Raw genomic sequence first — 23,240 nt, 5'->3', positions numbered from 1 at the left:
GTGTTTTGCCTCAATTTTTATGTTTTGTTGTTTTGTTCTCTTTGCACATTTTATTTATATAAGACTAATGTGATTGGGCACGAGATGCACCGAGGAGCAAGTAGCCATTTTACATGGAAACTACCAAAAAAAAAAAAAAAAGTGGGCTTTGGGGAAAATCATGTAAGTTAGATGATCATTAATTTTCAAATGATGACAGGATCTTGTACATAGTTAAAAAAAAAGGCATTAAAACTTAAGCTCAAAATTGAATATACAATACCAGGAATTTCAGGAGAAAAACGGACTCAAAGCAAGTAAGAGTGTCCTTTATGTGCAAAAGTACTAGTTAAGCATAGTCACAAAACAAGTTGACCTTTTGGTTCTGATTTAGAAATTATTCCAAGTAGACCTTGTAGGTCTACTCATTCAGAAACCCTCTCAGAGCTTTTGTTCCACCAGAAAGTTTTGTTGTTGCCTTTTGGTATGATCTTGACCCAGTGATTACTGTGTGTAGTCAGTGTCTGGCCCCAAACCCTGTTGCAATTTAAGCTATTTCTGCTGAACCAGTTTCAAAGGGATATGAGTAAGAAGATGCACGAAACTGCCATCCCTTCTGATCTCCTGATCTCTCTTAAGGGAATATCACATCTTCTCAGGTAATTGAATACAGGAATGCATCTGAGTAATCTCAGATGGAAGGCAACAAGAATCCTTTCATCTGCATGTCTATGTCCTAAATCTTTTTGGTTTTTTCCTCTCTTTTTATTTAAAGTGTTAACTAGTATTTGTTTATAATTAGCTATGAATGGGCTTTCCAGTATCTTTCAAGTGGAGCCAGTTTTAGTTTTGTGTTATGGTTTTTTGGGTTATTTTGACAGACACAATGCCTTTTCAATGAGTCATTAGAGTTACGTTGCTATAGTTTTGAGAGTTCCTATTTGCACTGAAAAATATCCAAGTACGTTTGGATAGTTCATTAGCAGGTATGTTCATGCTAAGAAAGCTTTGCAAGAGAAGAAAGCACAATTTCCTAGCAAGAGTCTTGCATCCTTCTGTATTTCCTATGATAAATTCATGAAAGGTTTCAAGCATGAATACCATTTTTCTAATGTTTTCACACATACATTAGAAAAAAAGTCACTTTAATACCTCTTTCAAACCCCAGTTTCTTGAAGAAAACTGTGGGTGGATCATCTAATATTCTGGACAATTTTCCTAATTATGCTGTTCCGTTTTTTTTCAACATCTATGATAAGTTAAACATATAAACATTTGTATTGATTCCAACCAAGTTCACAGTGATTCTACACACTCACACAACAGGATCTATGCAACTATGTGCTAGGTCCATAGATTATAACCAAGATCTGTGTAACAAAAGCTTAAACTCACAGTGAATACATGAGCCTTGAAAGTTGATATTTCTTGAAAGTTAAAAAAAAAACAACAAAAAAACCCCACTTAACAGAGTTAATAAAAGGAGACTGACTTTTCAAAGTAAGGACTATATTAATAGCAATGACAACAATACTTCAGCACATGTCTTATCTATCCCTTTTACTGCTGTGTTTCACAATGCAACGTTTCCATGTTTTGTTATTTGGGTCCTTTTTTAATCCATTTTAGGCAGCAGTCTGGTAAGAAAATAGATTATTTGCCACCCTTTCAAAGATGACATCTGCTGTCAGTGCAACAGAAGGCAAAGTGGGACACAGATCCAGCATTTATAAATAAAGATCACTCCATCATACTTACATGCATTCAGTGACTACTCACTATAATGTCGTCATATGTGACATTTAAAGAAGTAAATTATATTGTATGTCATGTGCAGCTTTGAGCTCCACACTCCATGTTCCCTGATAAAATCCTGCACCTCTGAAAGATCTCAGGTCAGAACTAGGCATTAAAATGATGTGCAGTTAGCTAGCATCCCTCGGACTAAATATATGGTATTACAGTAAAGATACTGCAAGAGATTTCAGGCCTGATTTAAAAGGAAGGCTGCTCAGCTGTGAGCCTGGACTCTGTGGTGCTGAAGAACATTTCAGGCTCCAGTGACATATGTTGGGGTTGATGACTTGTATCATGCTATTGTGACACTCACACATTGATTTTTTTCCCTAGTGATGCCTTAAATACGTTTTTTCACTCTAACACACCTGTGCTGTCTGCAATCATTGAATTGGTGCCTACAAAAATGATTAAATGAGGTCCTGTGCCAAAGGCACAAACAGCTGCCAGCCCTGGTCAAAAGGTTTAGCCTTAACTTTGAGGCAAGGTGAGGGTAATTCACTGAAGCCTCTTTAGTGCTGCAAATACAACACAATCTGAATTAGGATTATTGTGCAATAATGCACACCAATGGAGGTGCTGACATCTGAGGTAGGGACAAGTTTATACAATACTGACGTTAAACTATTTATTAGCATTAAGATGTCAGTGTGAGATTAAAAAAATACATTCAGCACTCAAAGAACAAGTTTTAAAAGCTCTTTCAATAATCCAACAAAAAGAATACTAACATAGAAATGTAAACATTCATGGAATTAATTTAAGTCCTGAATCTTTTGTTCTAGTGACTTTATATCGCTTTCCATATCACTCCAACATTTTCTTCTAAAATTAAAAAAAATATATCTTAGTAATAAACAGATTTTCATAACAGCATTTAAAGTCAATGTCTTCATATAAATCTACCAATATCCAATCCCTTAAATTTCTGTGTATTTTTTAAAAGAAGGAAACTCAAAACATTTATCAACTATATTCCTAATGTTTTAGATATTCCTATGTTTTAGTCATATTTTCTAAAGGTATTTTTAGAAAAATTGTGAAATAGTACTATGTTCTCCCATATATTAATCAAATTATAAAAGCAACATTTTTAAATAATGGAATCTGCAAAATCAATCATTCTGGGTAAGAAAATGCCAGAATTAAGATTACCCTAGCAGCATTCATTTCACAATCTCTACAGTACTTCTGGAGCCAGGAACTGAACCCAGTCATCCAAGATTCAGTCTGATGCTTTAGTCTCATTCACAATTCATCATTTGATGATGCACAGCCTTTTGCTGCTTGACCTAAAAGAACAAGTCACGGCCAGCTATCTGGTTGCAGCTACAGCGATAAATACAACACACTTTGTGATTTATACATCCATTTACTAAGGTTTTGGAAACTGGATTCTTGAATGCTCTTCCTGGCAAAAGAGGGAGATGGTTACAGACAGCTCACCCAAGAGGACAATTTTCGTATCTTTATTCTGCAAGATCGTGAAGACGTGGCTAGAATTTGGGTCCACAGAAGAGCAAAATGAAACCTGAGGATGGCATTCACTAACAAGAGCAGAACTGCAGAATTTTGCAAGACAAGACTAGAAGAAACCAAAGGCTGGATGGTTACCTCGTCTTCCCAAATTTACAAGCATACTGGAATTATTCCCAATGTTTCTAGATGAACTAGCTAAACTTCAGAAAATTTTGGTTTGACTTCTACAAACTATATATTCTAGTGCTTAAATGTCCTACATCATATGTTTTTTCTAAAGTCTAAAGCAAATAATATTGGTTTGACTTCTGAATATGACATCAGATGACTCGCTCAGATTTGAAGTCTGCCACATTTGCACAATTCATAGAATCTCAGTGGAAAAACTGGGATTGCAACACTTCACCTCTTTCCAGTTCTCAAACCAGACTTACTTTTCCAAGGGAAAGATGGTTGCTGCCTCCTATAAGTCTCCTGCCTTATCAGGCTGACAAGAATGCACAGCCTAGCTGGGGTCCTGACAGCTAACAACCCAAAAACTGCTTTTCACTACAAAGTTAACCACAGTTAAAACATGGGGACTGGGACTCATTCATGGTTCATGCACATATAATTCTTTCAGCATGAGCTAGCTATCCTATCAAGTAGTACAAGGTTAAAGGATTACTAAATGCTAATGAAATTCCTTTACAAATTGCATAATGATTAGCACCCTCACTATTTCCCTACCATCCTGCGAGACAGACATTTGATTCCTGGAAAAGACCATTGTTTTACTAAATTTCATGCTTATATTACTCAAATAATGGAAAACCCTTTAAAATTATTAGAAATCTGTAAGAAACTAAGCAATAGCTTTTAAAAGTCTTGTGTTTTCTGACAATTTTTCTCCAATCTCCTTTTCTGAAGCAGATATTTTTTTTCCCCTCTTTCTTTTCTATGGAGCTATGGAGAATTTTAGGAAAAAAGAGTAACATTTATGATAACAAAACCACCACATTATATGCTTTGTGATTGATGATTTTCAGCACGTGGACAGAAAACATGGGAGAGCAGAGAAGATTGCCTTGGGAGATTTTGAGCCACAAAGACCCACAGAAATCAAAAGAATAGGACAAAGCATGCTTGCAAATATCCACTAAACCACTGCAGAGAGGACAGTACAGGTCATTTGATCTTCTGTTAAATAGAATTATCATTTTAAGAATAACCCTAACCCTGAAGTCTATCAGACAGGTATCTATTCACTGACTTGCGTATTTTAGTGAATATGCTGATTATTTAGCCTACTGACTAGGCTGGCAAGGCAAAAAAAAGCGTTAATCATACATATAACAGTAGCATTTTCATCTAAAATGTTACTACTCCGAACCCGTTCTTGCCTCTTCCGCTTCCTTATTTTCCAAATTAAATAATATTTACAAGTAAGCTATTAATATACACCTTTTTTTTTTCTTTCCCTCTCTGGTGAATCTAATAACAGTGTTAACATTAAAAAATATTTTTTTATTAATAGATCAATAGTAACAATCAGCTCATCTAGTTACAGTAACTTAATTCAAGGTTATATAACTGTGCCAGACAGTAACTATTCTTATAAAGCAGTCCCTTTCTAGCCCCTTGCCAAGGATATTTAACTTGATGTCCAAGTTTTCTTGCCTATGGGAAAACCATTTTCCATTTTAGCTGCTAGCAAGTATAAAGTGAATATGCTGTAAATAACTAGCTATTTGAACTTTTGGGTCCCATTATGCACACAAGTTATCTACTCTGAAAAGGCATCATATAAACATGCCAAATTATTCAACCCTATGAAAAATGTTTTTCATCTGAATTATAAGTTAAAACTTTTTCTGACTTTAGAGAAACTGGAACTTGAAAAGATAAAAACTTAAAGCTTGATTTTTCTTTGCCCAGAGCATATGTTATATAAACACAAATCCCCAAAAGGTGCCAAGAATTGTCCCTCTGTTTTTCTAAATGATCATGTGTGCAGTCTAGCTGAAAAGACTCATCGATTATGTCTACATAAACAACAAAAGCCCTTAGAAAAAATATCTAGATCAAAAGCCTGTCAAACACTGAACAGGAAAGAGAAATCCTGCTTTAAACATGGCCTCTTTCAAGTCTGAATTCAATCCCATGAAGTAAAAACAAAGGATTTCATAATGAAAGGTATTTAAAATTACTTTATTTTTGGAACTTAACCAGGGATTCTTTTTTTCCTATATGTTAAACTTTGTCTTTCTTACTTTGGAATGGGATTCTGCAAAATATGCCTTACAGTTTTAAATAAATGTAGAAATTGTTTAGTCGCAGCCCACTGTGTTCACAATATGCGTTTCCAACTATTTTCATTAAAATGTGACACTGATATTTTTACTGACATTATGTTTTTCTTTTTGTTAACCACCCAACAATATACAGTTAATATGGGAACACAGCAAAGTTCAGAATGGATGGGATGCATTGCTGTTATTTTTTTTTCTCCCTTTTTCCTCACTCGCCTAAAATACAGACACAATCAAGAAAGAAAAATCATAAATCCTTGCAAAAACATATGTAATAACGGTCTGCAAGTCCTAGTCAGAAATCATAAAATAAGCTAAAGCAGAGAGTCAGATACTTCTAAAAGTATGGTTTCTAAAATAAATGAAAGAAATGTAACAGATAAACATCTGATGAAATATAATCCTCATGTTTGATTTCTTACTCAGTTATTAAGGTTAATATGCAAACATATGGCATGATTTACAGTATACCATTAGTGATTTCTTTCAGACCAACTTGTGATTTGATTGTCTCCTATTTATACATACAAATAATAGTACAATCCTAATGTAAAATGCTTTCTCTATGTTTAGTCATACCATTAATGTAACATTTATATTTCGTGTACATAATCAGAACCCAGTTTTAAAGCAGTTCATATCTACTATTGCTGTGGACAACATCCTGTCTGCCAGGTTTGGCTAATAGACATTTGTCTTAGAAAAGATGAGTTCACATTTGATGGCTCAAAATGGTGGGTTTGCTGAATTTATTCACTGTAATTGACAGCCTACAATATATGTACCTAACCCCTTATAATATTCAGATAGATTATCATCTTGGATGCTTTAACCAAGATGACATAAACATATATATCTGACTGGCCTCTCGAACATAACACACCTTCAGTTAGTAACGATTTCTATGTATAATAGCTCATTAATCCAGCTTTAGGCTAACAAATTACTAACAGCTCCACTGAATCAGCAGTAGAAAATGACCTTTCACATAATTTACCTGTTCAGTAGATAACAGGCCTGTCTTCTATTATAAAATGTAATACAAAAGCAGAAGGAGCAGCAAAGTGGTCAAGAAACAATACTACAGTGCTGTACTCATCAGGCCATTGTCACTCTGATGCACTGAATTCTACCTTGTATCAAAATGTGAACTGGTCAACACAGAACACTCGTCTGGTGTAGTATTTCAAGTGATGGTCTGATATATCACTAATCAAAAACTAAAGTTACCTCCTACCTGCTATAGTCTTGCAATAGAATGTCTAGCAAAGCCTTGAATGCAGAGACTATTCATTTTTAAAGTGTTTTCTTATTTAGAGCTCAGGATGGCAGCTCATCATGGATATTTCTAATATATTTTCTCTTGCAGTGTTTTCCACTAATCATATCCAAGTATTTCATATGGATTTGCCTTATATCTGGAAAACCTTTAGCTACTTTTTGCTATGCTTACTCCATGTTTTTGGCGCATATAAAAGAATTATCTCTTTGGAAAGAAGTTAATGAAACAGATCCAGCTTCAATAATTTTTCAAGGAACAAAGGTTGTAAAATTGTTTTCTACTGGAATGTTGAACTTATCAGATCATCACGCACTCAAGCCAATAGCATTTGTCTTTGCTGTCATGCAAAGAGAGTGAGTCACCTACAGTACAACAGAATCATTTTGCAAATCTTTTAGAACTGTGTGGCATCTGATTAAACTAATCCACATCTTTCTATGACGCCAAAATAAACAGTCCCTTTCCCACAATGTATAAACATTGTTCCCATAACTTTCCTTTGAAATGTCATGAAAAGGTTAAGTGACGTTTCATTATTTACCTTGACTAATGAATTGTTCCATGCTGTCTTTGAAAGGCTGGAGGTGCTCTTCTAGTGATAGCTGATAAACTTTTGCTGCTTCTGTCTCGCATACTGAAATTGAAGTAACAGATTAGTTTAGGGTGACGTATCATAGTATGGATCTGCATACTATAATAAAAGACACACAAATTAATGCATAGGCAGTGAAATTACTGGAATATGCAGCTCAAACACACTGCTTCAAGTACAAACACTATAATAACATATTGAGGAGCAGTTAAGCTCCCAGTTAAATCTTTATGATAAAAAAAATACAGATAACTTGTGACCAGCATGTTAATTTTTGTTTCTATTTATATAAAATAACAAAAGTAATCAATTGTTTTGAAGAAGACAAATTTAAGGGCTGAAATTACAAACTTAGATCATAGGCGACAGTGCTTGAATCAAAACCAAGTTTAGATGCAAAACCTGCACCACAGAGTAGGAAGAACCATAGTTCAGTGAGTAATAACAGATGAGGGCTTGATACCTGCTAAAACCACAGATGTAGCGAAGTGACTTGCATTGTTCAAAAGTCACAGTGCAAAGTTATTTAAGTGAAAGTATCTAAGAGCATATTTATCATGGTTTGAACTCTGTGAGAGACCTTGGAGAAGGACAGCTTGGTTCTTATCGCACTATAGACCAGAGCAGAGAAGCTGGAGTCTGAAGCATCCCTGAGACAGTTTATTTATTAGTTAGGTGGTACTGTCATGCTTCCACAAACTATCCAAGCTAATTTAGTTTGGGGTAACACAAGATTTGACACTACTACTTCAGAAGGTTAAGCTCTGATTTCTATCATAGGGTAAATTTCTTTACGCTGTGAGAAGTTCCCATCATACAGCGGAAATGAATCCTGCATGATTTGGCCTCAAATTTTCCAGTAAATGTGCACAAATTAAAGAAAAACAAAAAAGATAAAAAGAAGAGCATTTTTTTCAGGTTTATTCTCCAGAGTTTCTTTCAGCAAAAACAGGTTTACTACTGTGATAAGAATTGTAGCCTGCTTTTGAAAACCAAAACCAATAGATAGTAGTGTTTCATGTATCACTATTTTATACTCTAAAATGTGATTCTGTAATGTTTGAAAGAGTGTGGGTTGGGGGTGTGGGACAGGGGGAGTAGTCAGTTGTCATCTTGTTCTTACTTCAGCAAGCATGAATTCATGATCTGCAAATAATATAAGTCTCTAGTTTACAGCAAGAAATTAATTTCATACCTAAAAGAGCATACTAGAGCACTTAAAGATAACTTAAAGATCCAAAGGTTCATTAATTTTGGCAAATGCTGGCCAGCCAACCCACAGCACATCTGTACCTAGTCACCCAAGCCAGAGCACCAAGAAAGTAAATAGATGTCACATCACTCCTTGTATTCTGTAAGCTGTGTAAATTGATTAACCTTTACTATACTACTCACCTGATCTGCTATATCTGAGGAAAAATCTTTGGAGAATGTGGCTTTAGATCTCATAGATGTTGGTTAATCATCTCTTTTCATAGTTATGAATTTACCAAAGACAGTTGGAGATACTAGTTTTTAAAATGCACATATACAGAAAAGTACACTGACTCAAATAATTGGTATCTCCAGGCAACTGGAGTAGAGCTAGTGTGATAGCAAGAGGTGTTTGTTGGTTTGGTTTTTTTTAAATGTCTTTTTAAGCTTAGCATAAATAGAAATAAGTACCTGGCGACATTTAGGGTAAAAAATTACATTAATATGTTTAACTAACAACTTAGCTCTGCTTATGTCGCAATATTAAAAAAAAAAAAAAATCACCCTAACCCCCCCCCCCCCCCAAAATAAAAAAACTCCAAAAATATATTTATATGAACAACCACATAAAACATTGTCATACATCAAGTCAAATCAAGGGCTGGAAGGTTTTCCATTGGCAAGTGATGTCAGGTGGTATGGAAAACAGCCTGAGCTAACTCAGCTCACCTCTCCTGACTGCTTGGGGAGGGTAACTCTGGCCTGACTGGAACCCGGACTAAGAGAGATTAATGCTGTATATTAAATGTTTCTAAGGTTGGAGAAACTTTCAGAATGGAACAGAATCTGCTCCTTTGATAAATAGGTGTTCAGTGTTGGTCAACACACAGATTGTAAATACAAAATGATCTAAGTTTCCTGTCTGGTGCTCATGTGTTTGCTGTGTCTAAAGATTGTGAAAAAATATCAAGGTGTGTTGATAACCTCAGCAAAGAAAACTTTTAAATTGCATATAAAACAGTATGAAGAGAATCATGTTCCAAAAGTTTCAAATTATCTTGCAGATTCTTAAACAGATATTAATCTACACATCTGAAATAGGGGAGGGGTCCAAATGACCATGAATTTTCTTACAGCATATGACAGACAAAAATAACATAGAAGCTAAGTACTATTCTACAGAGGAACACCTTCTGACAGCCGTATAGAATGTCCATTCCTTTTCTCCTATTCAGAAATAAGTGGCAGACCTGAAAGGGGCTATAGAACCTACCACAATGTTTAATATCACCAAATTCCATGTATCTTTTTACAGAATGCAGACAGCATAGTTTTCACAGAACTACAATATTATACTCACTTGAACTAATGTCTGCAGCTCATGATGAACGCCTGATCTCTCAGCTGGTTTGAGAGAAGTAAAGATCTTATGAAGATATAGACCTACCAAAAATCTTAGCCTATGCCCACATCAATAGCCTGAAGCACTCCCTTTTCAAAGTCCCTAAAGAAATGAAGGGATAGAATATCCTCTATATTAAACTTGCTGTGGAAAAGAAAAATATGTAATATGGTCAGAATGAAACGTCTGTTTAACTATTCAGATACTGGAAAGTATTCCATGGTTCATTTGTTTGTGCATGCATCTGGGGTGGGGGGAACAGAGTGCAGTTAATGATAGCTTTGTTTCTCCAGTTTTTGGTGGAGTTCTTTTTTGTCTGGTTCCTCTGCCCTCCCCACTCCTGTTAAAAGACTAAAATCAGTGATGTTCCAAAGAATAACAGTCTCATTCCATTTCTGACACTATTTCTGAATTGCAAACAATATCCAAGTCACTGAAAAACCAAAAGAAAGCACTGGAAAAAAAAATCCTTTTCTTCTTGCTTTATAGAAAGTAAGATATCATATGTAGTATCTCATTTTTAAAAACAGGACAAATGGTGTCATTATTACCACACTAGTATCTGTATTATGATGCTTAAAACAAACTAGTTCACTGGATGCTTTCTTCATTAAAGAAATAGCAGGCCTGTAAGCTCTTCCTAAATCTCTCGTTTCTCCAGAGCACAAAGACAGAAATCAAGGTCTCACTGTACAACATTTTGGATATAGTACTCATTTGTCATGTTCTGTAACTTGTCACCACAGTATAAAACCACATCATTTGGATGAAGCATTGTTATTCCTCACTGTAACTGAAGAAATTCAAGCGTTGATCATAGGAAAGGAACACAAATACTAAAGACAGTCACCAGTACTGCTGCCCAAGTGATGGAATAAGATACTGAATAACTGTTTGTGTCAGAAGTGTGTTTAATAATGTCTGAGCAATGCAGATGTGAAACATGCGAAAAATAAAGTATTGAGAATACTAGGTCTTTTATATTTGATTTTTTTTGACTCAGCTTCATACTTTAATACATTCCTCTCCACGAAACAGCTATGTGAACATTCCAAATATCAAAAGGAACAGGTTGGAAAGGGGATCTGCTGTAAAAGTTTTGTCTTAGACAAAAAAAAATGCCTCTTTTGTGCTAACAGACTCAAAACTTACATTGTTATCCCAGTTCTTACAGGGTGAGTTGTCAAATCTTCGTACATGTGTATGCAACTAAAAAACTTTGAAAAAGCTGGTGTATTCCTAAAGTCAGATTGCTTTAAGCAGATTTTAATTTTTCTTGTAATGAAAGAATTGAAAAGTCTTTAAGACACCACAAATGAGTCATGCAAGCAGTCACAAAAGCCAAGCAGTACATAGAAACTTATCTCAAAACCTGGACTTGCCCAAGCAGGAATAAATAAAAAAAACCCTCAAATTTATTTACAGCAGAGTTTTTGGTCTCCCTGTAGTACTGAATACCTAGTTCTCATGCACTAATCTTATACTTTCCAAAGATCTCAAATCCTAAACAGCTGTTGGTGTGGGCAGACACCTCTTCTCCAACCCTCTAAATCAGTATTAGCATAAAAACAGTATCTCAAGCAATGGAAAAGGCCATCTAGTTCCCTCTCCTCTCTAACATCATATACCACAGACAACTGTATGTGACTTTCCATAGAAGTAATACAAATGGATTCCTGTAGGAGGATCTAAATTTTTGGGCAGTTCAAACTGGTAGCCTTTTGCTCATGCATACACAAATCTCTCAAATGCTCCAGATCTGGAAAATGATGGGAACAATCTGCATTCGAAATCAGATTAGTTTTTTAAAAATTGCAATTCCAGCTGAATCCACTATCTCAAGAATCTCATCTCATTCTCTATTTCCATGTTAAAATACAATTAATTGCCATTTTCCAAGATATTGTGTTAGCATGTCCACACTTTTTTATTTTTATTTTAGGTCAAAATACTAAAAAGGTATAAAGTTTCACAACGGCCAATATTGGTATCTATACAGAAAGGGAAATGAAGTACATTAACAATTTCAGTGAGTGACTCAACCTAAAAAGCACCCAGTCTCAATAAAAAAAAAAAAAAATAGTTGCTTTCCTTTTTTAAAAAGGAGAAAAAATGTCTTCAACATTCAGAATTTATTTTTAATGCATGTTTCCCAACTAGCTCTGTTAGATACTAAATTTTAGCCCTTGGAAGCACAATTCTCTTAGATGAAAAAAATAACTTTTTAACAAAAAGTGTGAGAAGATGTTCAGCTGCTCCTCAGGCTTGCTTTACTGTCTTTGGTCAGAATAATAATGGGCAGCATGATTTTTCTTTCAACACCCTCAAAATGTTAAAAACATCCTAAGAAAACAAAAAACTCATCAAAAAAACCCAACCCAAAACCAGTAAGAAAAGCAGAACCATGAATTATCTTGGATAAGTAATTAACAGGTCCATTAGGCTGTTCTGGTTAACCACTTCTGAAACCACATACTTATCTACAGAAGTCCTATATAATTTAAGTGGATTTTTCAAGACTGTTTAAGCTACTTGAGAGTACAAGCTGCAATGAGATTCTTAGCTCTTTGAGGAAGTATTGAAATGCTGTCTTTCATTTACAGAGGTTCTGAGTGCTCAGATTCACACAGGAGATGTGCCTGTCGCCTGCATGCCTGAAAAGTATATAACAGCATAAGCACTGCTTTCACAACTTCCTCAGCCCTTTCTGGTTTCCTTACAGCTGCAACCTGACTTTAAAAGAAAGCTTAGACTTTACCAAAAGGAAACAATACTGGCCTCATCAAAAGACAAACTCTGATGAACTCGGCCACAAGTACAGAAAGAGTTCTTAATTTTCTTCTATTTATTTTTTTGGAATTGTAAAGACTTAAGACTTAAGAACTGCTGAGTCTTCAAGGGCTTCCATAGACAGCTCCTTGTTTGGAGTTTTAAGGACAGTAAAATATGACTCACAGATTGACTGAAAGCCTGGCTTTAGTTTACATCTGGTTTAGGTTTAGGAGTCTGCATGCTGCATAGCTGCAGCAATTAACCCCTTCAGTGACAGCTGAACAAACAGCTAGAATTTGTGGATGCACAGCTGCTAATGAGTAGGCAAAAGTAAAGATTTAATTTGGTTAAAACAGTAGCTGTTTCTGTAAAGGTAGACTGTACAGATAACTTACAGGATTGACCAAATTGGCTAATGGTGCTAATACTATTTTCTTAATAATTACCTTGAAAGATTTGGCATTTTATTATAAAACACTAAAGGCATCTTTTCATTAGAATATGGATCTATGGATCATTTAAGAACTATGTCCAATTTGTAAAAAATCTTCACTCCCATTTATATCAAAACTATTGACAGAGAATAACAGAAGCACAGACACTTCAAAGTATCTTAGAAGAGAAGTGTTTTGATAAAGCAAGTATTTCAAACTCTACAAGAATACAATTTTTCCCCACTTCAGTTCTCTCTCCTCTAGCTCTCTGTCTTCTCTTGAAACAAGTTGGAATACCAGAGAAGAAGCACGTTAAAAAATATTAGGGGTTTTTGGTTTGTTTTTTTAAAAAACCTCTTAAGACGGATTTCATAAACTTTATGAACTTCATAAACTTTAGTCATCTAAAAGACAGATCGCGAGACTGGACTCAAGACCTTTCCTTAGCAATCAGTTTTAGGAGAAGACAATCAGTTCTGGGAGAGCGATCCCTTCCTTTTCTGTCATCTGTAGTGGGAATCTAAATGGCTTAGGCTGCTTAACTTTGTTAATTGAAGATGAAATTAATACCATTCCTGTTCTTTATCAAGAAATGACATTGAAACGTTATGTAAGTCTTAGCCCCATAATCATAACTCTAATGGAAACAGAGCATCTTGTCAATATGAAAAGATATGAGGATGTGTGTGAGAGGGAGGTGCAGTGACATGCAAAGAGAGGGGTGCATTTTTTAATTTTAGTTTGCAAAAGTTACCATTACCTATGAAAGAGCTAACAGCAAACGCAATCTTATTTTGCAATCTTATCCAGGCACCCCAGACAGCATTGGCTGTGAAGAGGAAAATTCCACCTCAAACTACAGCTTAACTGCATGCTCAGGGTTGGGGCCGCTTTCTAGGTGTTAAGGGAAACCATTACTGAGGCAAGAGGAATGATTTGTCAAAAGCCAAACTGTTACGAGATAACTAGGTGAGAAAGAAATCATAAGGAGTTGAAGCATAACATGCCTACTAGTACCCCATCTCAGTCGCACATCGACACCGCTGAAATTCAGCTTTTAAAAGTCTTTATATTGCACAATACGGTACTGCCAATGCTCTGATTTACACAGCAGATATTAAACCCCAAAGTACATACCAGCTCTACAACTAGCAGATCCAAGCCGAATAGGTAATTTTAGGTGACCATAAAAAGCAGAGAAAAAAGTAGGGAACATGTATTTTTCCAAGTTACTGTGAGCCTTTTCTTGGAACATAATTTCAAAAACACAAAGTGTTCTGCAAATGCTTAACACTTTATAAACATCCTCAGTCACATGTATTCCAAATCAGAGAGATGTACTGGGCCACACAGCCCAGCTTCTTATCAACCTAGACTTTCCATCGAGCTGTAAACATTCACAGTAGCAAAAGAAAGCATCACTACAAAAATTATATTCAATTATCATAATTATTGCTAGTAATCAGTTTTCAAAGATATTAGATATGACAAGATTGCAACATATAAACAAGTACTGACTTCAACTTGATTTTATAGCAGTCTGCTTTATATGGTATTATTCATCTCTTCAAAATTCTACGAGTCAGATTTATTTTCTGCCTGACATTGTTTCTAATTCCCTTTTAGCTGAGCCACAGTGAAAGTTTTGCAATACATGACAACTGATTAATTAGTTTTTGATTTGCAAGAATAAACTTACTATTGTAAAGCTAAAATGTTAATCTGTAGCCAGAGAACAGCTTCTAAACAGTTTTAACTTGCCATAAGTGCTTCATAAATACTGTAACTCTCACTGCCATTTTACTGTCCTAGTTCTTTCCTAAACTAAATACACGTCTTGAAGAATTTCTTGGGCCACAAATCCAACATTTTCCTAAACCATAATTGCACCTCCAGAGAGAGTGTCAGGGAATAGAGGATTAAAGCATTAATTAATTAAGTGCAGGTTTTCCACAACTTTCTGCCCTACCTCTAGCATTCTGAAGTGTCTTGAAAAATATACTGATAATAGTACATATACAACACAAGTCCTAATCAGTGAGAGTCACGCACTGCTCTTGTGACCCTGGATGCCCAATTTTCTTTACATGGTGAGTTGATTTAAGTCATGTGGCAAGTGCTAAAGTTTCTTCTGTGGAATGACACAGGAACAGAAGTCACTGCTTGGCATGACTGCATCAAGGAACGTTGCTGACAGCCAGGAGAGATCAAAAGCAGATCAAGTTGCTTAACAAACTATATGTCACTGAAGTCAAAAAGGCTAAATTGAGAATCCTGGAGAGCTGTGAAATCTGGGAGCAACAGATGGAGCCAAACTCACTTAGTTTGTTAGTAAAAGGATCTACCTGTTCTCTGGTCTTCTGTCTTAAGGAAAAATAAAAATCTAGTATGTAAACTTTATCCCTGGTGTCTATATATTATTTTAAAAAACAAACCAAAACCGAATCACTTCAAAGTTTGATATTACATGGTTAGTAGACCTTCCAATATAATCTTAGGGAAGAGGTTTCTTTTTTGTTTGCTTGAGATTTTTTTTTTTTTTTTTTTTTGGTGGGAGGTTTGGGTTTTTTTAATTGTAAATTTCTCTTTTACTAATCTTAGATCAGGCACACAGCATGCTTTCTGAAAGTCTTTTGGACTTGTATTTTTAATGTAAGCTCTTAGAAGATATTTTCATTTCTAACATTTACAAACTGTGAAGCATGCAGTTCATAAAAACTTTAAAATGGAGAAGAGCTTCCACAGTTACACGGGAAGAAAGTACACAAGTTTGAACAGCATGAATACTTCTTTTTAAGCAATCAGCGTAAGTCCTTTAATATAAACATAAGTCTAAGCTCAGAACTGTGAAAAAGCATGACAACGAAATTATTTTACAGAGCCATAAAGATTATTTATATCTGCATGTCTTTTTGAATGCTACTGACATATTTAGATGGATAAACACAGCATTGCTAGAATGAACTGCTGTTGTTATGGCTACAAAACATTATTAATTTAAAAAAAAAAAAAATAACCTTCCTCTACTTGGTATTTTTGTTGTTGCTTTTTAAGGGTCCCCATAATTTTATGAAAGGGTCCCCATAATTTTATGAAAGGGTCCCCATAATTTTATGAAAGGGTCCCCATAATTTTATGAAAGGGTCCTTCTGTGATAAAGTTTACCTTTGAATAATCATCATGGAAAGTTTCATAAGACAGAAGTAAAATATCTTTAGAAGCTTTCATTCCTGGTTGAACCAATAATGCCTTCCCCCATTGTACTAAGTGCGATCTCACTGGACATGGTATTTGAAACACCAACAGAATACCCATAAACTGGTGATACCACCTGCATCAATAATTACATGCAATTTTACTTTTTCAGGGATAAAGAACAAAGCAAACCCTCTGCACCTCCCCATAAATTTAAAATCCTCTCATGAAATCTTCTGTTTAATTACTGATAAAATAGGTACAAGATTACAGCCAGCATTTCAATGTAAAACTGGTCTTCATTCATGCACACCTTTTTCTATGGCTTTAAAACCATTGATAATTAGTATTTCCCAAGAATACTCATGCTCACTTATTCTCACTGACTTCAAGATGAGAGAATCACATTTATGACTCTGTCAGAATTTTATCAGCATTTTACAGCCTTCTTCCTGCTCAGGCATTTAAGAAGGCACTTGCTAGACCTAGTAACTCCAGATGCACATTAGATTCCAGATGCACATCAGGAAATCTGGTTGTGCACTTAAACTACATGCAGAGAAAACCAAGTTTGAAGTAATATTACCCATTCAGTTAAAACCTCTATTCTATTTTAAAAAGACTGGGATTAAAAGTGGGTATTCTGCCTCACTGAAAGCATTACAATGGATAAGCTATTGAAATACGTAGAATTTTTAGAGACTGCTCTTTCACAGTCATAATTTTTTTTGAACACAAATTATTTCCAATTTAGAGTAAGACCTCTCTTTGGAAAAAAGAGCCAATGCAAAGCATTTTGCATTACTCAGAGCTGATAAAGTCATGAATGAGACTGAAGACTGCTATTGAAAGCTTCATATCCAGGGGAGGATGCAGAAGCAGGGGGAGGGGGTCGCCCAAAAATTTGTAGCAAAGACAAGAAGGAAGATGGTGCCTGCAGTTATTCTTCAGTTTCATTAACTGTAGTACAGACTGACAACAGTGACTCCAGTCTAAGGGGTGAACTGGAAGCACAGAAAGAATTCGACTGCATTCTGATGGCAAAGCAAAGCATCTAATTTCTATTTTTACAGAACCCCTGCTTTGATCACTGCATAGTGTGGATTTATTCCATAAAAGATTTATGCCTATGTGCAAATTTCAACTTTGACTTAAAAATATTTAATCTTTTGTCTGCGTAAAAACATTTTTGGTAAACTTTGGAGGAATAACTGCCCCATCCCAGATAAACATGCACCTAAATTCAAACACCTTTTTTTCAGTTAAACCTAAGCAGCTTTATTCTCTATGTGAAAGCTTGGAGATAAATCCTCAGATAATCTGAAAGTTGTGAGAAGTATGGGAATAAATTTTCTGGGATTTTTATCCCCTATTTCGGTCAGGGCACCAAACGGATGGTGCTGCCACTTGATACTCGGTATCACATTGATTGACAACCTTGAATCAACTTTAAATATTACCTCTAGATGTTTAAAATACACTTTAAAACATCCAAACAGAAAGCTTTATAGGGGCAAGAAAGGAAAGTCAGGTATCATTTGACAACCATGCTCTGTTTTTGTTTTAATAAAGAACCTTTCATTCTAGGTTGCTCAGGTGGTTTACCAAACTGTTTCTTGGTCTCTGGATGCACAGTACTTAAAATCAGCAAGGCAACAGAAATATAAAGATCATTCCACTGCTTGATTTGACTCTTCCTCTCATAGATGTAGTGTAATGGTAGAAACTCTGTAGTCCAGAGACTTTTAGCAAAAATATTGAAGATCATGGATATTATCCATCATTCCTACAAAGTGTATTCTTGCTTAACTTCAACTTGGTATTTAGTTCCTAAAATTTATTAAATGATACATGTTCTTTATTAAACTTTAGCAAATACATCTTATTTTAAGCTTGCTGAATTCATTTAAAGATATCATTCCACGAGGATTAGAAACAAGTACTTCCTTTGCGTATTATTTTTAGTGAAGTCAGATTATTTCAACTGTCTTAACAACTTCAATATCGTCTAGATACTATTTGGACCTTGATTATCAAACTTTTTTTTGTCATGGACAGGTTCCAGCATTCTGCATTTTTTATGGTGAAAGGCTTGTTGAAATTAGTTTTAAAACACACAAACAAAAAACCCCAACAGAATCTTAAATTATCTTTGTTGCTTTGGTTTTGAAACAAGAGATTTAACTGAACTCATTTGAGGTTGCTTATTTAAATAGTATTTTCCAGGTTATCTATCAATAATGAATCATTGCTTAAATGGTCGTGAAAAAGAAAATTAAGGAAACAAAATATCAAGGAGTCAAAAATACAATACTATTTTTGTAATGTCATCTAATTTCTCAAAATTATACAAGCAATAACAGCAGGGATATGTTGCTAACATATAGTTAGCACTTAAACTAAGAGGTTCAGTACCTCGCAAATCTTTCTTTGTTTTTCGGAGATCTTTTTGAAAGTCTTCAAACTTCATTTGTGAAGCCTGGAAGAGATCTTGTGGGTCTGGAAGAGGAAAGATGCATTGTTCTTTTCCAGCATCCTGACAAAAACACAAGTGAACCGTTACATAGTGCTTGTTAGTTTTTTACATACTAAAACATATAGCTGAAAGTACAAATAATATTTGTGGACATTTCCTCATGTCATCCAGCAGAAGAGCAAATTTAGAAGAGCGAATCTAACAATGCTTTTTTTTTATTATTATTATTATTTAAAAGATGAAAATTCTCACTCACCTCATCAAAATTACGCAAATAGTATGAGACAATGTAAGATAGAAGACTTCTGCTGTTGTCCTGTATGGAAGAGAATAAATATTGCTGTTACTTAAATTCACTACAAAAAATATTATAAATGTAATGCAAGAAAATTAATTTCAGTGTCAAGTACATAAAATACTTTGCTTTTAGTCCTTTCACTAAAAAAAAAATCAAAAAATAACAAAAAAGCAAATGCAAAACCCCAAACCACCACAAAAACAAACCAGATACCACCCTGAAACTGAAACACTATTTAATAATTGAAGAAAATAATAGCGAGATCTGTAACAACATTCATTTAAGACAGTCATTTTTGCAGTTTACCTGATTGTAAACTGAACTGTTAGATTTTGTAATTGTTTCTGGGTTGATGTATGCAACCCATTTGGCAACATTAAAGTATTTTTTTATTAATCTATAACTGTAACCAAAGTAAAGTTAAAGGGAGGGGGGAGGGGACACGGACAGACACTTTCTCATTGTTTCTCCTCTGCAATTTCATTAACAAAACTTCAGCAGAAAATCTTGGATTTGAAGAGGATTTTTGACAGGATTGTATTTCAGATAGTTTCAGGAAACTATTTTGTAAGAACTTTTCCGACTGATCGGTAGCAAGTTAACTGAAGTTGTATCTTACAATTGCAAGGTTAATTAGATGTCATATTTTCAACAAATTACTTAAAGACTTGGGTCACCAAACCAAATTTAGTGTGCCTAACTATAATGAGGCAAGTTCTAAAACTGGTGATGTATCTAGAGTCAATCAGAAGATTGTGCTCAAATAAGCTGTCCTAAACACATTGTACTCAGGCTCCATTCACAACATCACTCCCCTGGCTTACCAAAAAATATAACAGAATGAAGTTCCTCCATCCCTTTAAAGGCAAATGGCTGACACGGTCTCCCCACTCAGAGTAAACAAGTGTCTGCTCACATTACCTAACCCAGCAGCTAAACCACATATGGTTAGCAAGTGACCAAGCAAGGAAACAAACTTCTTTTTTTCCCCACTTTCAGAATAACAGATCTTGACAATGACTCATTAGTCTGATGTAGGGGCCAATTTTAAATCTCAAGAATTATTGCTATAACCTTTCTTATACCACTGTCCCCATTCAAATGTGTCTTTTCATCATAGCTACTGAGACTCAAAGATAATTGTTTCCCTGTAAACAACCCCAGACTGAATAACCAAAACCAAAAAAGTGCTGGGAACACAGAAGCTGCAGCTTCGCACTGTGCAAGAAACAAGATTACTTATTTTCCTTAGTCAGATGACTATACCAGAGAAATCTTAAATCAACAAACACTTGCCATGATAATTCTTGGGCAGTTCTACGTTCAATTTGAAAAGCATACTCTCTGTAACCATACTGTATATATAAAGGATGAGTCTGGGGTTGTGCCAAATGCTCAGGATGCCTACTCACTCATTTTCAGGAGTGATTTGCTTTTTTTCCCCCTCACAAACATTTTAAATCATCATTGAATCACAGTAAACTTGTCTTTTACAACTGCTTCAGCTACTGTAACAAACCTTTCCAGTGTATGGATCATAGTATTTCTTCTGAATACTGAAAATTTAGAATTATGCAGTGTAAGAAAAATCAAACACATATCATATGAGGAACTAAGACAACACATTTTTATTTGTACAATAAGGAAAAGAGACGGTTCATTTTTATATTTCTACATAAATACATTCAACTGTAGAAGTGTGATCATCTAAGTATAGTAACAAAACAATTCCCTTTGATATGCCTTCATAACTTTCACACAATTTACTTAGAAACAAAGTAATTTTCTAAGAATTTAACATTACCAGGTCCACAGTAAGTCTAGAATCAACTTACACTGCTCTTGACATCTTTCAGTTTTGGCAGGATATCTAGTCCAAATCCATCAGCCTGTCCTCGCGTCCTGTTTCCACCATTCATGTAATTTCCAAAGGCAAGTACTAAACCCAGGACCTGCATAACTCCTGACCCATTTTTCAATGTCTATGAAACAGATAGAAACAATTCTCTGGTCAAACTTGTTCTAACAGCTAGTGTTAACAGTATTATTCACAATTTTATTGATACAGTGTTTAGAAACCATACTTACTCAAATATAGGAAATTAACAACCTTCTACTGCAACATGTAGAAATGAAATAATATTAGTATGTCATTTGTTGTGAATGGAGAATGTTTTCTCCAAAATGAACACTTAGAAAAAGATAATTGGCAATCTATACGGTATTATCGGAGACATCCCATTAAGAAAAAAAATATTGACTTCTTAACTGATGCTGATATGGTAAATACTTAATTTTGGAGAGAATTCATAGAGTCACAGAATCATAGAAGAGTTTGATTTGGAAAGGACCTTAGAGATCATCTTATTCCAATCTCCTGCCACAGGCAAGAATCCTGCAATAAGTTCAGAAAAACCCCACATAGAACAATTAAAACGCTTAATAATTGTTTTTAATCTATTAAATTGAAAAATAATTAAATATTTCAAATACTTTTCAGTTGTAAAAGCACGGATGAAACCTCCATTTTAAAGCTGTGTATTTGTTTTTCATAGGACCACAAAATTCCAGTGATCTCTTCTAGCTAGAAACAACACTGCTATCTCTAACTACTTTTGGATATTGGAGATATTACTGAGATGAATGTTTCCAAAATCCAAGCAAACAGAAGGTGGGCTGAACTGGCATTCATTTTGAAACCAGAGATATGGTCATTATGAAGAGGGAAGATTTTGCTTTAACAGAAGGAGAAGGTACACTATTTTCCAAATGTACACTTGATGGCAAAAACATGATATAGTTCAGTACCAAAAGCTAATCTTAAAATTCGCTTTGATGTTGAAGTACAATCATAAAACATTCTATTCTGCTATCCTTCAGATTTAACGAGTACTTAAAGTAAATAAAGAGAAAACTTTTGAAATCTGAGTACAACTTAACAAGATTAAATATCAGAAATTTAGCTCTAGCTTTTCACAGGGCTCAACCTACCTCACACAGTTTCTGTAGCAATTCAAGTTTGCGACGGATTGAACAAATGCTTTCTGAAAACGTGGACTGGAATAGGATGCAAAATACACGTTCTGAAAAGTTGGGAATTAGTGAGAGTTCATAGAGGAACCTGTAGAAATTATTACAGAAAATTATATGGGTCACAGTCAGTACAGCTTTGGGTTGTTTGGTTTTTTTTTTTATAACATCTCTAGATAAACAGTTTACTATAGCAGGGAAATTTTTCTGAAGCTAACAGAACTACTCTTTCATAAGTATGTTCTTACTGTTCCGGCTTATCCAAAGACTTGGCATTTTCTTTTTCCTTGGATGCCTTGCTATGTTTTTCTATCTTTTCTAGTTCATCTGATTGGGCTCTCTGGAATAAAAGAAGGAAAGCAATTTAAAGGCATTCATTAATAACCTAGACAAAAAAAAAACACAGAAAAAAATGCACTTTTAAAAAATCACATTCGTAGATTTCACTTTTCCTTCTAGCATCTGCTTATGATAAAACTATTTGATCCATAGAGTGATTTTACATATAAATACATCTGATGGAAACAAAACAACATCTTTCAAATAATATTATTGACTACTAATAATCTGTGAAAGATTTATTCATTCAATCATGCACTGAGACAATTTTCATCTCCACTCCCTTTTTTTTTTTTTGGCTGTTTATAAAGTCTTTGGATCAAAGAATTCTTTTCTTGAGTTGTACTTCTCTTTCCAAATCTGTTGGGTTACATTTTAATGCAATCTGATCTTTAAATATATATTTAAGTAATGTCTTTTTTTTAAACTAAATGAAAATAGGTTTGTATTGTTTACTACAATTTAAATTTTATTTGGTATTTGGAAAACACTGTGGAACAACAAAAAATAGTTAGTTTATAACGGAACTATCATACATACCATAATACATGAGAACTAATGCATAATACTTTGCAGTAAAATGTTTTTCATTTTTGTCTTAATAAGCCAAAACAATTACATGTAAACTGCCTAGTCTCTTGGAGAACCCTGTGGTACATTGTGTGGTCAAAAGAAACAGA

General features: G+C 34.7%; 1 protein-coding gene across 1 annotated transcript in view; it reads right to left on the bottom strand.

Annotated features, from left to right (window-relative positions):
• The window catches only part of FMN2 (formin 2), a gene marked incomplete at both ends in the record, with an annotated part of 156,227 nt that overhangs the window by 38,154 nt on the left and 94,833 nt on the right, over window positions 1–23,240 (bottom strand). The window contains 6 exons of the mRNA XM_084261664.1: window positions 7,370–7,462; window positions 18,833–18,953; window positions 19,150–19,209; window positions 21,027–21,173; window positions 22,183–22,312; window positions 22,470–22,561. Coding sequence (XP_084117790.1) covers window positions 7,370–7,462; window positions 18,833–18,953; window positions 19,150–19,209; window positions 21,027–21,173; window positions 22,183–22,312; window positions 22,470–22,561 — 643 coding nt within the window. The remainder of the gene's footprint in view (window positions 1–7,369; window positions 7,463–18,832; window positions 18,954–19,149; window positions 19,210–21,026; window positions 21,174–22,182; window positions 22,313–22,469; window positions 22,562–23,240) is intronic.

The sequence above is a fragment of the Gallinula chloropus genome (assembly GCF_964237585.1).
Source record: "Gallinula chloropus genome assembly, chromosome: 3".
In the NCBI taxonomy this organism is placed as follows: domain Eukaryota; kingdom Metazoa; phylum Chordata; class Aves; order Gruiformes; family Rallidae; genus Gallinula; species Gallinula chloropus.
Note: the sequence above shows the minus strand (reverse complement) of the source record. Positions and strands in the feature narration are given on the sequence as shown.